Source organism: Hermetia illucens, chromosome 2 (genome assembly GCF_905115235.1).
Source record: "Hermetia illucens chromosome 2, iHerIll2.2.curated.20191125, whole genome shotgun sequence".
In the NCBI taxonomy this organism is placed as follows: domain Eukaryota; kingdom Metazoa; phylum Arthropoda; class Insecta; order Diptera; family Stratiomyidae; genus Hermetia; species Hermetia illucens.
The window spans coordinates 8,801,140-8,815,173 of record NC_051850.1 but is presented as its reverse complement, the minus strand read 5'-3'; the positions used below and the strand labels follow the sequence as shown (position 1 = coordinate 8,815,173).

Below are 14,034 nucleotides of genomic sequence, written 5' to 3'. Positions count from 1 at the left end.
CTGGGACAGCGTTCATTCACTTCAAAAACCCACCTTTGATGGTCCGACCCCCGGCTGCTGCTTTATTGTAGTCTACGCGGTCTCTTTTGTTGAAATGAGCAGGGCAGGTACAATAGCACAACCTTACGGCACACTATTCTTCGAAAGAAGGACCAACAAGGATAACTGGTAGCCAGCCTTGCGATACAGTATCATTAAGTTGACTGTGTAGGGTCACTTAGGATTCACCCTACCGTGGCTCTGAGCACAAGGGGTTTTGAAATGCAAGGTATGATAGATAGGTACTGGGGATCAGAAAGGAGATACGCCATCGAGCTCTTGGTTGGAAAAGGACAACAAGCTCCGGGCTGCGTGACACTACCCTGTCTGGAAAAAGGATTGACGAAATCGTCAGCCAGACGGCAATGTAAGTAACTTCACAAGAAAAAAATGGACTTCTTCCGAAAGACAAAGGCAACTCAGCGAGTACTGTGTGAGATTATAGAAAATGAAGGCTGTCCATCTCCACCTGTACCTGTCAAAAATGACGTAATGGAGATGGAGAAATTCGTGGACCTTATCACATATCAGCGAAATTCCTAAAAATCCACCTAAGAGGAGCTGAGGAAAAAGCGTAACCTTTAGTCGTGGACAATACAATATCGTTAGCCCGGTAGAGGGAGAAAATGCAACTGATAAAAAGAGACAAGAAAAACAGCGTAGATCAGCCGCTAATGGCAAAACAAGAGGTCCAGGAGGTGGTAACAAAATGGACCACGCAGCGTCAATAAAAAGCGAAAATGCAGCAAAAGCGGCGTGAGCAGTGATCCCACTGTCACAAAGTCAAGGTCATTTATGACGACAAAAGGCCCTTCTCATTAAGCCGACCTAAGGAAGATCTTTCGCGAAAGCTCTTCGAGAAATCTGCAACTCCATCAAACCGAAAGATGTTGAGTAGACGTCAAATCTATCCGGGGGACTGACTCAACCCAGCGGTGTAGATTTCAAACTTGGGCCGAAGACTGACAAGGGGAATACGTTCCGCAAGACAGTCTAGAGCATTCTAGGCACGAAAAGGGTAGTTTCCAACCTAGAATTCATCCGTATCCTCGAAATAGGGTACCTAAACTTTCTCGCGCAAAGGAGAAGTGAAGAGAGCGGTAAAACAGAATTACCCAGATGTGAGTAATCTCAAAGTTGAAATTACATCTGCCAACTCCAAAAGACAAAAATTTGGCATTGTTAGCGTCCATGAGTTGACAGTTGACGGCCTGCAGGGAAATACAAAAAATGGATCATCTGCAGGATAAGGTGAAGAATGGTCCCGACTCCCTGCTTTAATTAGTGCGCGAAGGGCTGGACAGGAGCATTTTTTGTAGCAACTGTGGCGAATGCTTGTGCCCGCATGTGAAGTCTTGCAATGCAATGATCCTTTCAAGGATTGCGGTCTGCTAAAAAAACGTGGTCCATATTTTTAATTCCAAATGGTGCCCCGTCTTTGAAAAAGATTGGAACTGTTTACGATCTAATGGGGCATGTGATGCAAAAAAGGAAATCTGACAACTTGTTCGTCAGCAAATAGTACCGAGATAGGAGTTGACCATCCTAGTATGCAGACATATCTTGCACTGTTGTTATCTGGGGGAGAATGGCTAAGAAGATGGCTTCGGTTGGCGAGGTTCGTTTTTTGGAAGTGACTTTTCGAGCATTTATCATACCACACACTTTCCATGTCAGGTTCCTAGAAAAGCCTCGGTGACTTGGAAGACAAGATCCGAAACACTGGAGGAAGACTCCCAGCTGCATAGATGCATGCGCTTGGAAGATTTTAGAGCCAGCGATTACCAGCACATTTCCTTCAATTGGCAAAATGCTCCTCCCAATGTTCTGACACTCCTACTACCTACCAGCGAAATTTTCGTTGGTAAATCAGCCGAAACCCTGTAACGACAAAATGGGAAGGGTGATAGTCAAACGATCATCCTGAGTGGAAGACGAGCAAGGGGTTAGAGCTATCTCAGAAACGTCAAAAGATGGCGAAATTTACCATTAAGGTCCGCCCGCAAATATTGAAGCTCCAAAGTGCTTCGTCGATATGTACTTGCAAACCTTTATGCTAGTCAGACTCGGGAATGTGAGAAGGCGGGTGGGGGGGGGGGTTGCTTTGAGCCCTTCCATCCCTCATGTGTCATCATAAAAAAATTCACGTGTTCTTTGCTGATGCGTGGGTCCGTTCGGAAATGCAGGGGTGCTTTGAGCATCACCCCTTTCAGTTTGTCGTGACAAATGGCACCCAGCTTGAGTATTTGCGGGCGGACCTTCACAGTCAATTTCCCCACTTTCTTAAGTTTTTGGGATAACTCTCGTCCTTGGCCTCTAGATGGCCTTTTGATCATCACCAACCAAATATTGTCATTACAAGTCTTTCAAGAACCGTCATTAGTGAAATCAACACTGAAAACGAGACTCCGGCACGGAAAATTACCTATGCCTTGGTGGACTTCTGAAATTGTAAGTTTACTAAGGAACTGTCCCAGATTTCAGAGGATTTCATAAGACACAAAAGGCCAAATTGAGGTAACCATTAAATCCGCAGAATACAAAAAAACGAAACAAGAACTTCGCCATGAAATCAACGGGCAAAAAAGGCATTAGTGATCGGAGGTAGTCAGTAAGATTAACAGGGAACCGTGGGAGTCCGGGCATAAGTAGGTTTCCAAAAATCCCAGTACTCATCGATCACCCTGACCCATGGAAATGGAGAAGACGGAAGTAATCATGCAGGTGATTCTCCTGTCAACCCCATCCGAGTTGACGTTATCAATCAAAGTTGGAGTACGCCTACTCTTCACTTTAAAGGAACTGGGAGGGGCAATCGTGTGCAGGAAGGACAAAGAAACACCGGGGCTGGGTGGTATTGCCAGTGAAGTGCAGAGACCTGTACTCCAATGAGAGCCAAACTTGCTACTCAGTGCGTTCAACGCATATTTGACAGCAGGTGTTTTGCTATACGTTGAAAGATTGCGACGCTCCTGCTGATGAGCAAAAGCAAATGCGCGCCGAACCGCTGTCAATGTAATGTCCCCTTGGTATGTTGAATAAAGCGAGCTTGGAAAACTAATGAAGCTAATATTGACTGACCTACTTCATGCTGCTGGTGACTTGTCACCAAAGTGATATGAATTCAGAACGGCAGCACAATTGAGGAAGTGGTCCAAGCAGCGAGACTAGCTGAGGTACACAGTCCCTACTGCTGAGGAGTGGTGCCCCTTGTTTCGCTAGATGTGAGAAGTGCCTTCAATATTTTGAGGTATTGAAAATTGTTTCAACATTCCAGGCTACCTTTTGTTGGCACCTCCCTGCTCTACGATACCACAGCATAGAATGAAGGTCGCATAGAACTTTGGGAAGTCTGCTATGACTCAAGATGACTGGTGAGTCGCTGGTATCACCACAGGCACGAGAATGTGTTTCTTTGCGGAAATTCAGAACATCGCAGTCAAGGCTGCAGCTAGAATATTTATGATTTGCCAGCTCATGGCCAATTTCCGTGGCTCATTATACAGTAGGTGGCGTTCCCTCATAAGTGCGGCTCAGTCCGTCCTTCTTTACAGTTCTGTGGTAAGGGTTGACAACCTCTATATAGTGATGTACTGCAAAAGCCAAGCGGTAATACAACGGCGAGAAGCTTCACTAGTTGTGTCCCTTATTGTACTGCCTCGGAGCCAGCAATAATGATGATAGCAGGAATTATCCTAGGCGCTCTGCGTGTTGCAAAGAGGAGGTCTGTATACCTTAAAACAGAAAAGAGAGATTTATTGGCCATGGCAGCTGAAGACGGAGGTCTTTCAGCGCATGGTAGCAACCTCAGCAAAACGAATCGAGGAGCAGATGGACCGCATATCTCATCACGGACATGCGGTCGCGGTTCAGTCGTAAGCAGGGTGAGGTTGACTATTTTCTAAGCCAGTTGCTCAGTGGACACGGGTATTTTCAGTCTTACTTGCACACAGTGGAAAAATTATCGCCGCCCCAGGTGGAAGGAATGTGGTGAATGATGCCTGATTCCTCCATTGACTGTCGGCGGAATGATACCATTTGTCTCTGGACATCAAAATTAAGGACATGCTGCAGAGTAGATTGGCACGCTATACTCAAAGCATTCTTAAGGCGACAAAAACCAAATGGATAGGAGGAAAGTAGCTGGGATTCCGTGACCCATGGGGTGTGTGGCATACTGAATAGGTCTGGACTGGGGTAATATGCCAAACGGTTCCGAATTAGTATCCCAGACGCAAGGGGGTTGTTTCAACTCGTGTTTCTGGTAGTTTATCTGAGACGAAAATCTGACACTTTGTCCGTAGAAGCATATCTATCCGTTGCTTCAAACGGTTCTCAGTATCAGCGGAGGAGGGTCAGGGTGTTTCCCACTCCCTTGGGCATCTCATATGTCTGTGGACGGGTGATTTTAGTGGTCCCCTCTGCCCATCTTACTCTGGCTTCCGAGCATACCTTTTTCGATAGTTTCCCTTTTCCCCCCTTCTGTCCTTTGTAGAGTTGTCGGTCAGAATGCTATTGCTTTCCGTGCTAGGGTGGAACCCCGGAGAAAAAGTACTGAAAAGTAGATGAACCCTGTTCTCCTCATTCCTGGTAGATGCCCCATCCTCTTTACTGACAGAAGATATTGCCTTGCCTCTAGTTATAGTTTTAACATATATCAAATCATGTGGATGCTTCTGAGGTTTGTTTTATTCTTTCATGGAATTCCCTTCAGCTATTTCGTTTTGCTCCCCCGATTACTTTGCTATAGGTCGTCAGTGTAGGTTTGTACCTCTAGCAGTCGCCGGTTGGAGAGTTTTTGCACCGTCGTCCTCATTCTGGCCGGGATCCTGCTTCCAGCAGGGAGCTTTTCTTGATGACTTCACTGCCTTAGCCGTACAACTGACCTCATATGCATCAATGACGACTCTTTTGAGTCCTTTCACCACTGTTTATTTCTCTATTTTGCTCCTGATGTCACCGCTTACCTGGAGATGAGCAACTTTCCCTCTCTCAGGTGTCTTGTGTAGAAGTCTTGAATGAAAACTAAGGGAATTGCGATGATCAAACGACCATCCTGAGTGGCCGAAGACGACCTTGATGGAAAAGCGAAGGTCCCGTTGACACGCGCTTGCTTGCCGTTGTGCTAGCCAGGCTCGGGAATGTAAGGGGGTCCTTTGAGTGCTACGATCCCTCACGTGCCATTATTCAAAATTCACGTGTGTGGGACCGCACCGGATATTGAAAATAATCGCACAAACATAGGATTTTGCAGTGTATACCAAGTAGTACCTTCCTGAAAGCCTGTTGTTGAATAGGACATTATCCAAGTCCCAAGAATAACATTCTCTTTTTGACCAGTGACGATTAAGGCTTTGTAATCATTGGAGGCACTTTTCAACCTGTGGCAGGGTCATGCTGAACAGTCGAGGCGGTTTGTTCAAAGTCACTCTCCTCTGGCTTTTCAATGTGAGGAAATTAAAGGAAAATGAGTAGCTAAGGAGAAGCTTTTGACAGTCCTTCATTGAGGGCGGTCAGCGTCATGCAGGCAACTGGCGAAATCTAGTTTCACTAGTTAACAGCCGCTGACTTCGGATGGCGAAGGCTAACCGCCTGCACCAACTTAAAGAGGGTTTTATCCTTCCCCTAAGGAGATCCGATCGCGAGAGCCTTTGGGCTTGAAGCATGCCAATTGGTACAGGATTATTGCGGTTTGCACTGTTCACTGGCCTATAGGAAAGCATGCCAACCAGACTCGGCGGTGGAATTGGCGTTGCCAAAATTGCAGAGATGATGGCGACATTTTCAGGCACTTTTCTGAAATTGTCCAAGCTTAGCAGCCTTTAGAGGCTTCATATCTGACTGCAGGATGGGAGAGCCGCTATTCTTCGTAAATGCTACGGGTTGGTTCTGACTTTTGCTCCCCATGCTCCTCCTAAAGGAGTCTTGATGCTAGGAGTTAGTTGCATCAAATGGCACACCAAAGCGCCGATTAGGCTGAGCAGAAGAACTACGAAATCAGAGACCCTTTCTAGATTTTGGTTAAATCCTTTCCAGCCTAAATCGGGCTGAAGAAGTTTCCTACCCCATGGGATTCGCGTAAGCCCAACGAATTGAACCGAAACGCGAGCTAAAACCTAGAAAATGAAAATAAAAAAAAAACGACTCCAGACCCGAGTCCCGCGATAGAGGGAGGGAGATCCACAACAGATCACAGTCTCGATCCCTGTTTCTTCTGCCCCAGATGGTTACTGAGGCGCGCCTCTCAAATTCCCTTCCTTCTAAGGACATCCTCCTGAATAATGGTCAGAGGGTGAATTTTGAATATGATCGTAACGCTTAAAGTGGCAGCGCCTACCTTTCGCGGAACTTTGCCAGTCTAATGATTAATTCCGATGGGATTCGGGTGTCGTCTCAAGGAATATATCCTGATTCCACGACCGTCTCTTGAGTTTTCCCACCGGCTTCCAGTGGGGCTTGACATGTCTATCTTAAGTTTCTTTTGACAATGATGCAAGCTCCTGGTTTTCCATAGAGGGAATTATAAGTTCACTGCATGCTTGCTCCTTGCAGACCTCGAATCTGCCCCCGGTAAACCCAGGTTCTTCAGCCACCACTGTTCCAATATCATCCTTAAATTTTGTCCTTGCATTTACTGCAGATGCAGCTTTTGCATGGTGGATGGTTACCTGAGCTATTTCAGTACTGGCAATCGACTCCGTTAGTGGTTAGAAAACTTCGCGAATATCGGAATATCGTCCTGTCTAACTTGATACTTCCTTGTGTTCCACGGTCCGACTTGAGCCCTAGAAGGTCTAGGTCAAGGTCATTCAGCTTCTTCTCTTCTGTAAGCCGGAGGACCACTTCCCTGTTAGGTCCTGAACTTAGAGCCTCTGTGGCTTCCGCGATTCCTTCGGGGCCCCGGGTGGGGTTTCCATCCGATGTGCCCTCTGATGTATCTGTAATTCCTTGGTTTCCTCTGGTATTCTACCAAATCTGTAACTCCTGAGGCAGTTACGACGTTTGATTGCCTCCAAGTATAGGTTGTCAACCCCGATCGTGAGAAGTTTGCCTTTGACCTCCTTCGGGTCCGAGAAGACATTGTTGTTTCTTAAGTAACTCTAGGTTTTCATACTTTAAGGATACTGAATACGCTGAGCATATTGGAGAAACCTAAAAAGGAGAGGAGAGACACAGTTGACCGTTGACAGGATAATATCCTTCGGTTTCCCTGAAGTTCCGATAGCTAACGTACTTACCTGTTTTCGATTTAAAGGCACATCACCACCCTAATTGGGGTCCTCGGTGTGACCTGTCATACCAGGCCGGTTTGACAGTCCTGCCTTTTGGCAATTCATTCTAAGTAAATAAGAATCTCCTCTTTTGTGTAGCAACGTGCTGACATTTTTATTATGTAGAGATATTTGAAAAGGAGAAGGGTTGAAATCTTAAATATGTATGTCAAAAAACCAGCGCAAATAAATAAAAAAAAAAGTGGTTTCATCAGAGGTAAAGGAGTTTTATGGACCGAGTTCTAATACTGTGAGTCGTGTATCTTTTAATCAAGAAGGACGTTTTACTTAAAAAGGACTCAGGCATTGCAGCCCGATGGAACGGTTGTGGTACATGAGTTGGTGGAACTGTTGAAATAGAGTCCTGATCCGCAGGTATAGGTGGTTCCAATACCATTATTGCAGACGGTATATTGCTTACAATTGCTGCCGTTGGAGACGATTGAATTACCATTGGATGGACAATTGTAATTGTTGTTGTTGTAATTGTTATTGTAGTCGTTGTCGTAGTAGTTGGTGTAGTAATTTGATCCACATTCAGATGGCCTAGTTGGACCGCAAGTAAGCCTGCTGGGACTGAAGTAATATCCATTTGGACAGCTTATTGTTGACCAAGTGGAACCATTGCAATAGTTGTACACTTGACAATTGTTTTGAACTGGTTGCAATAGTCCTGGTTGTGAGCAACTGCCCGACCAGCCATTATTGCAGTTAGATGGTATCTGGGTACTGCAGGTTCCTTGGTTTGGTTGGAAGTAGTAACCATTCGGGCAGGTTTGATATGATCCCTGGCCGTTTAAGCAAAGGATGTAGTTCTGGCAATCACCATTTGGAGCTGGAATCATGGTATTCACTCCAGATGGACAGTAGTATCCATTATTGTTATTGTAGTTATTTGAGCAGGATCTTGTGTTGGGGTTGTAGTAGGAGTTCACTGGACATTGAACTACCAAAGCCTGATTATTGAGACAGTAGTAGTAGCGGTTGTTGTCATTGGGGTATGGGAAGGTGGCGTAGTTGTTATTGACGCAGTTAACTGGTCCATTGTAGCCGTTGTAGCCGTTGTTATATCCTGGATAATAATAGTTTTGTCCAAATGCTGAGTGAATCTGTAAGAAAAAATGAATTAAGATTTATTCTTTGTGTTTGTCATGGCGATCTGGATATGTATATAGATTCTTATCAAATCACAGTTCAATATTTGCCAGTCTAAATTTTCCTGTAGATATCTCCTGCCTTTCCAAAGACGCTCGGCATATAACCCTGCCAGCAGAGGCAACGCAATGCGGCCATGCTCTAGAGACAATAAGAAAGGACCGTGGCTTATAGAGGCTTCCCGGAGATACATTTCATTCGAGGATGCAAGTACTCCTGAAAGCACGTGGGCGTGAATTTCATGCCGAAAGCTGGCAGATGCGATCATGAATCGACCAAGAATTTCGACTAATCAACCTCAACTCTTCAGTGTTGATGAACATATAGCGTCCTCGTGACATAGGCGCACATGGAGGTGATGCCCTTCTCGAAATCTCAGCACAGCTCAAGGGCAAATACACAGAAACCGCTCTTCACACAGTTGGCCGGCTACTACAATTCAGGCCATATAACGTAGCTAGGGATGTAGGGAAGCTATCAAGGAAGCTCTAACTAGAGCTCCACAGATGCCCCAGGGTGATGCCATATCTCCAGTTCTCTGGTTGACATTGCTGGATGAAATTCTAAGCATATTGGACAGAAGCAGTGCGATTTGTATTAGAAATGCTTCCCTCCCCTCCCTCCATTCTGAGTGAAATCACAGAGGACGCATGGAAAAAAGTCTTCCTGTTGGCTGCAAGATGCCGGTTTGGAATGAACCAAATCAAATCGGAGTTATTGCTATGGTTCGTCCTATTATTACGTAGGGTTATATTATGAGGTAGGCGGCGATGAGCCAGAAATACAATAGAAGGAAATTTCATAGGATCCAAAGAACGGTGTGTGCAGATGACGATCCGATCTGACGTCCTGCCTCCTCTTACTGTTGCGCTTTCCCTTTGGACTTTCCCATTAAATGCGTTGTAGCGTGCAGTGCTGCTCGACCTTGTGACTCCACATGAGCGAAACCCTACGAACATAGTATCATTCTAGACGAAGTACCTCGGAACTCAGGGCTTTCCCATCGGATTAGCCCTCACGAAACGTTACGGCGGCTTTGACACAGTATTCTTCATCGATGCATTAAAGACGCTCTACTTAGTCGGTGCGGGGGATTACCGGAGTAGGATTTGCCAGGATTTTCCAGTATATACTAAATAGACCTTACTGAAAGCCTATTGTTGGCTAGGCCATTGTTCAAGCCCCAAGACTAACATAACCATTTTAACCAGTGGCCATTAAGGCTCCTTCAAAGTCACTCTCTTCTAGCTTTTGAATGAGATGAAATTAAAGAGAAATGAGCAGCTAAGCGGACTGGCTAAGTTTTTGACAGTCCGTCATTGAGAGCGGTCAGCGTCACGCAAGCAACTGTTGAAATCTAGCTTCGCTACTTAACAGCCGCTGAATTCGGATGGCGAAGGCTAACCGCTTGCGCCAACTCAAAGAGAATTTTATCCTCCTCTAAGGAGACACGGTCGAGAAAGCCTTTGGGCTGGGCGCTTGCAAATTTGTACAGGATTATTGCGTTCGGGTCACTGGCCCGTAGAAAGCCATGCCAGCAAGTTCGACGGTGGAATTGAAGTCGCCGAAATTGCATAAATGACGGCGAAATTCTCAGGCACTTTTCTGCAATTGTCTAAGTTTTAGCAGTCTTTAGAGACCTCACCTCTGACTGCAGGATGAGAGGGCCGCTTTCCTTCGTAAACGCTACGAACTGACTCTGGAGAAGTCAATTTTGCTCCCCATGCTCCTCCTACAGCAGTCTTGATGCTAGGAGTTAGTTGTATCAAATGGCACACCACAGCGCCAATTGGGCTGAGCAGAAATCAGAGATCTTTTCTAGATTTTGGTTGGATCCTTTCTAGTCCAAATTGGGCTGAAGAAGTTTGCTACTCCAAGATAACCGATTGAAGGAAGTGTGGTCAGGTTATCAAGAACAAACACTCTGGTGCTCATAATGATAATATTGGTATGACAGACGAATTGGACCCAAATTTGGGACTCCGGAAAAGGTATTCGAGACCGTATTCAAAGCTGGTGCGCGGTCAATACTGCGAAAAGATATAACCACCGTGGTAATAAAAACCTGTCCAATCTGTGGAAGCAGACTTTCCTAGCACATCTGCTGTTGACTAACACAAAATGCTGGCAACCATATGATAACTGCCTGAAGCGGTACAAGTCAGTCATCAAGACTGCCAGGAAGCGACCCTAACTAAGTAGTTGTTAGATCATTGGAAGCAGCAGCGAGTTTTCGAGACTCAATAAGATTTTGGGTATTCCACTCATCCTTTTATAAAAATAAGGAAGGCTTTTGGATTAAATCTTCTGGTGAGACCTTGCAACTGTCAGTTCATACGTGATTCTCAGCCAACCAGCAAGGCTATGACTCCTCTGAATCAGAGCCTTGCTTGAGGTATATGCAGCCATAATCGTAGGAGATTATCGAATCGGTCATTACCGAGGATAAAATCGTCTGGATCACAAGTAGCTTCTTCGCATGCAAGATACGGACTCGACATAATTCCAAAACGGAGGGTCATATATCACCACTAAGCCAAGGGTATCCGAGTTCCACCGCCGCGACCAAATAGAGAAAGATTGGCTCTCTCCTGGAATGTAATATATATTGTTGTGATCCTGGACCATAAGTCAAATTGAAGCTAAAAATGCACAATAACAAGAAGACCTTTCTAGGAGGTGGGATGGGAGTTAGGGTCTTCTACTGAGTATAATAGAATCCAAAGAGCCTCGCGTGTGTAGACACTAACATACTAAGGTTCTGCAGTCCTGCCAATAAATGCTCTTAATGCACTCATACGCTTCCTCCTTTGGACTTTGCGTTGTAGTGTGTAGTGCTGTCAAACTTTGTGATTCCGGATATGATACAGTGAACCCCTGCGGTCATAGTAACATTTTCAAAAGGAATGTTGCTCTGGACTTTCCAACCAACGCAGAATGCAACACCAGCGTCGCACTGCAAGATTATGACACAGTATTCTTCATCGCCTGATTGAAGATGGTTGGCGTGGGGTGTTTTCGGTTAGGCGTAGTATAGCTGCGTTGTACGGTTTTCCAGGATTTGCCAGTATATTCCAAATAAACCGTACCCGAACGTGACAAACTTTTTGATCATCAAGCCTTTGTACTCATTGGCAGTGTTTTCCAGGCGCTTCAGGTAGTGCAGCGACAAAAGAATAGACTGGCCGGTCTTGTTCATAGCACCGTCCTTTGGCTTTTCGATCGAAGGAAAATGGAGGGGATGAGCAGCCCGAGGGACTGGCCAGGCTCTTGACAGTCCCTCGACGGTGACTGTCAAGGATGGAATCTATTGACACCACTAGCAGTCAGTAAATTTAGATGGCAAAGGCTCATCACCTGCATCAAGTCAAAGAAGATTTGGTCCTCCAATAACAAAATTCGACCACGGGCGAAAAAATGCGTGCAATATTACGGGGGTTCGCAAGAAGTGGTTATGCTACTCCCCTTGCCCTTCCCATCGCGGTCATGGTGTTCGTTGCATCTGATATCAAAATGGCGCACAATTGTGCTCATCGGAGCAGCCACTGATACCGACCCGCCTACTCCTACCTAGAATAGCAAGATACTGCTCGACACGCGAAGAAAGCGTTTGACTAATCTTCACAATTTTTTAAATTAGCAAAAGTGAGGAAAGGGAGGACTCTGGATTTTCGGTCACGCTGCTCCCAGGGCAGAGGTAAAGCAGGGTCTAATAAGTTGCCTCTCCCCTGTTCCGTGGCAATGTTCCCTTCGGGTTAGTATAGTATGGGAGTACCATATAGGTGCTTTAGTGAAAAAGTAGAAATGGCAGTGAGCAGGTCACACATTTAAAAAGAGCAACAACTCCATTGCTGATTATTATATGCAATGGAATCCACCATTTCAGAATGACCGGCAAATTTGTCGCACCGGAATTCGGTGGCTTGGAACAATGGAGCTGAAAGGAACGCAAGCGCCTCGCAGAACCCTATGGTGAGCTGAAATGCATTACCAGGAAGTGCAACGATGATGCGCAGGTAGAGGTACAACCTTACATTGGGGCCTAATCAATTCCTCGAACTGAATATGATTCGTAGGCTCTTGCAGATTTACAAATGTCTTCCAAAGATAGAAAACCCACAGAATTCTAGGAAAGAAGATCTTTCGGAAATACCATCTTTTCAGGGCTACGGATGTCGGCAGCTGCGTATAAAGTACAACGTCATCCCCTTCGTACTTCTTAAATTGACAACCTTCAATTTCATCAGCATTCTCATATCCCTCTCCGTTCAGCTGCTTGGACCCTTGCGACTTCGCCTTTACTATTAGATGACGTAGTGGCATGAGCAAGCTTCGATGCCGTCAGAGATCCGTCAGTGTTGTATCAGTCTTCTGGGGAGCGAGTCAGCTTTTTCATTACCCTCGATGTTTGAATACGCCAATGCCTACCTCAAGAAGGTTTCGTTAATTCGATAGAGTTTCAGCAGGATCTGTTGGCAGCTTCAGTAATATCCAGTGATTGCCGGAACAAATTCAAACAGAGTGAGCCATTTATTTATCGCAGCCACTCATCTAGCTAGCTAGCTATAGTAAACAACGGATTGAGCCAATTTCATCGTGGGCGTTTCCAAATAGTCGATTGGATACCTTTCCCGGAGTTACGGGATACCACTCACTTTACCATGAAGTACATGGGGGTAGATTGAGGATAACTGTAAGTAGGGCTAAAGCCCAGAGTAACTCTTGTCTAGTCAGTAGCTCTGTGGTAATTCATGATGTAGACGAAGGGCTACATCCTTTGTCTGGTTATCTAGTTATATCAAGGATTGTTTAGCCAGGGAAACTATAGTGAACTGTCACGAAAAAATACTGGACAACTAGTAAATATCTAAAATTGTGTTCAAGGACAAACTGCATGAAAATCGAGCAGGAAACCATGCGGCAAGCTCTTGAACAACCCCCTCATTGCAAAACTATTAAATTTTGCCAATAGTTCAACGAATTGTGTTTCGTCCACCAAGTTTGCTTCACGCATTAACGCAACCTGGATGAAGTGGCGCTCCACAACTGGTATTCTTTGTGATCGACGTATCAACGAACGTCTCAAATCTAAAATATCCCGCAATGTTGTCCGTCCTGTCGCTCTCTATGGTTCTGAGTGTTGGCTGACTATAAAAGACAATGAACGGCGTCATGCGGTAATAGAAACGAAGATGTTGAGTTGGACTAATGGTGTGACACGTTTGATTAAATCCGAAATGAGGATATTCGAGATCGATATGGGGTTGCACCGATCCTGGGAAATTTGCCAGGGAGGCGTCTTTGATGGTATGGTATGGTATGGTCACGTAACGAGAATTCACTTGTCAAGATTGGTCGAACTCGACGGTTAACGACCAAAGGACCGGCCGAAACAACGGTGGCTTGATACGGTGGATGGGGAATTAAAAGCCTCGAGGTTGGATCTAGATCAGGCATTTCACAGGGCCAAATGGCGAAACCGATCACGGCTGTAAACGGGGCAAAAGCTGAAGAAAAAGAAAAAGAGTCAGCTATTACACCGGCCCTTTATTGGATGTAGGCTACACTC

The 14,034-nt window shown here is 45.4% G+C and overlaps 1 protein-coding gene across 1 annotated transcript in view; it reads right to left on the bottom strand.

The window, feature by feature from the left end:
* Positions 1-14,034, bottom strand: part of LOC119647577 — a 32,971-nt gene that overhangs the window by 18,520 nt on the left and 417 nt on the right. Inside the window, exon 3 of the mRNA XM_038048584.1 lies at positions 7,612-8,419. Within this exon, the coding sequence (XP_037904512.1) occupies positions 7,612-8,419 (808 nt within the window). The remainder of the gene's footprint in view (positions 1-7,611; positions 8,420-14,034) is intronic.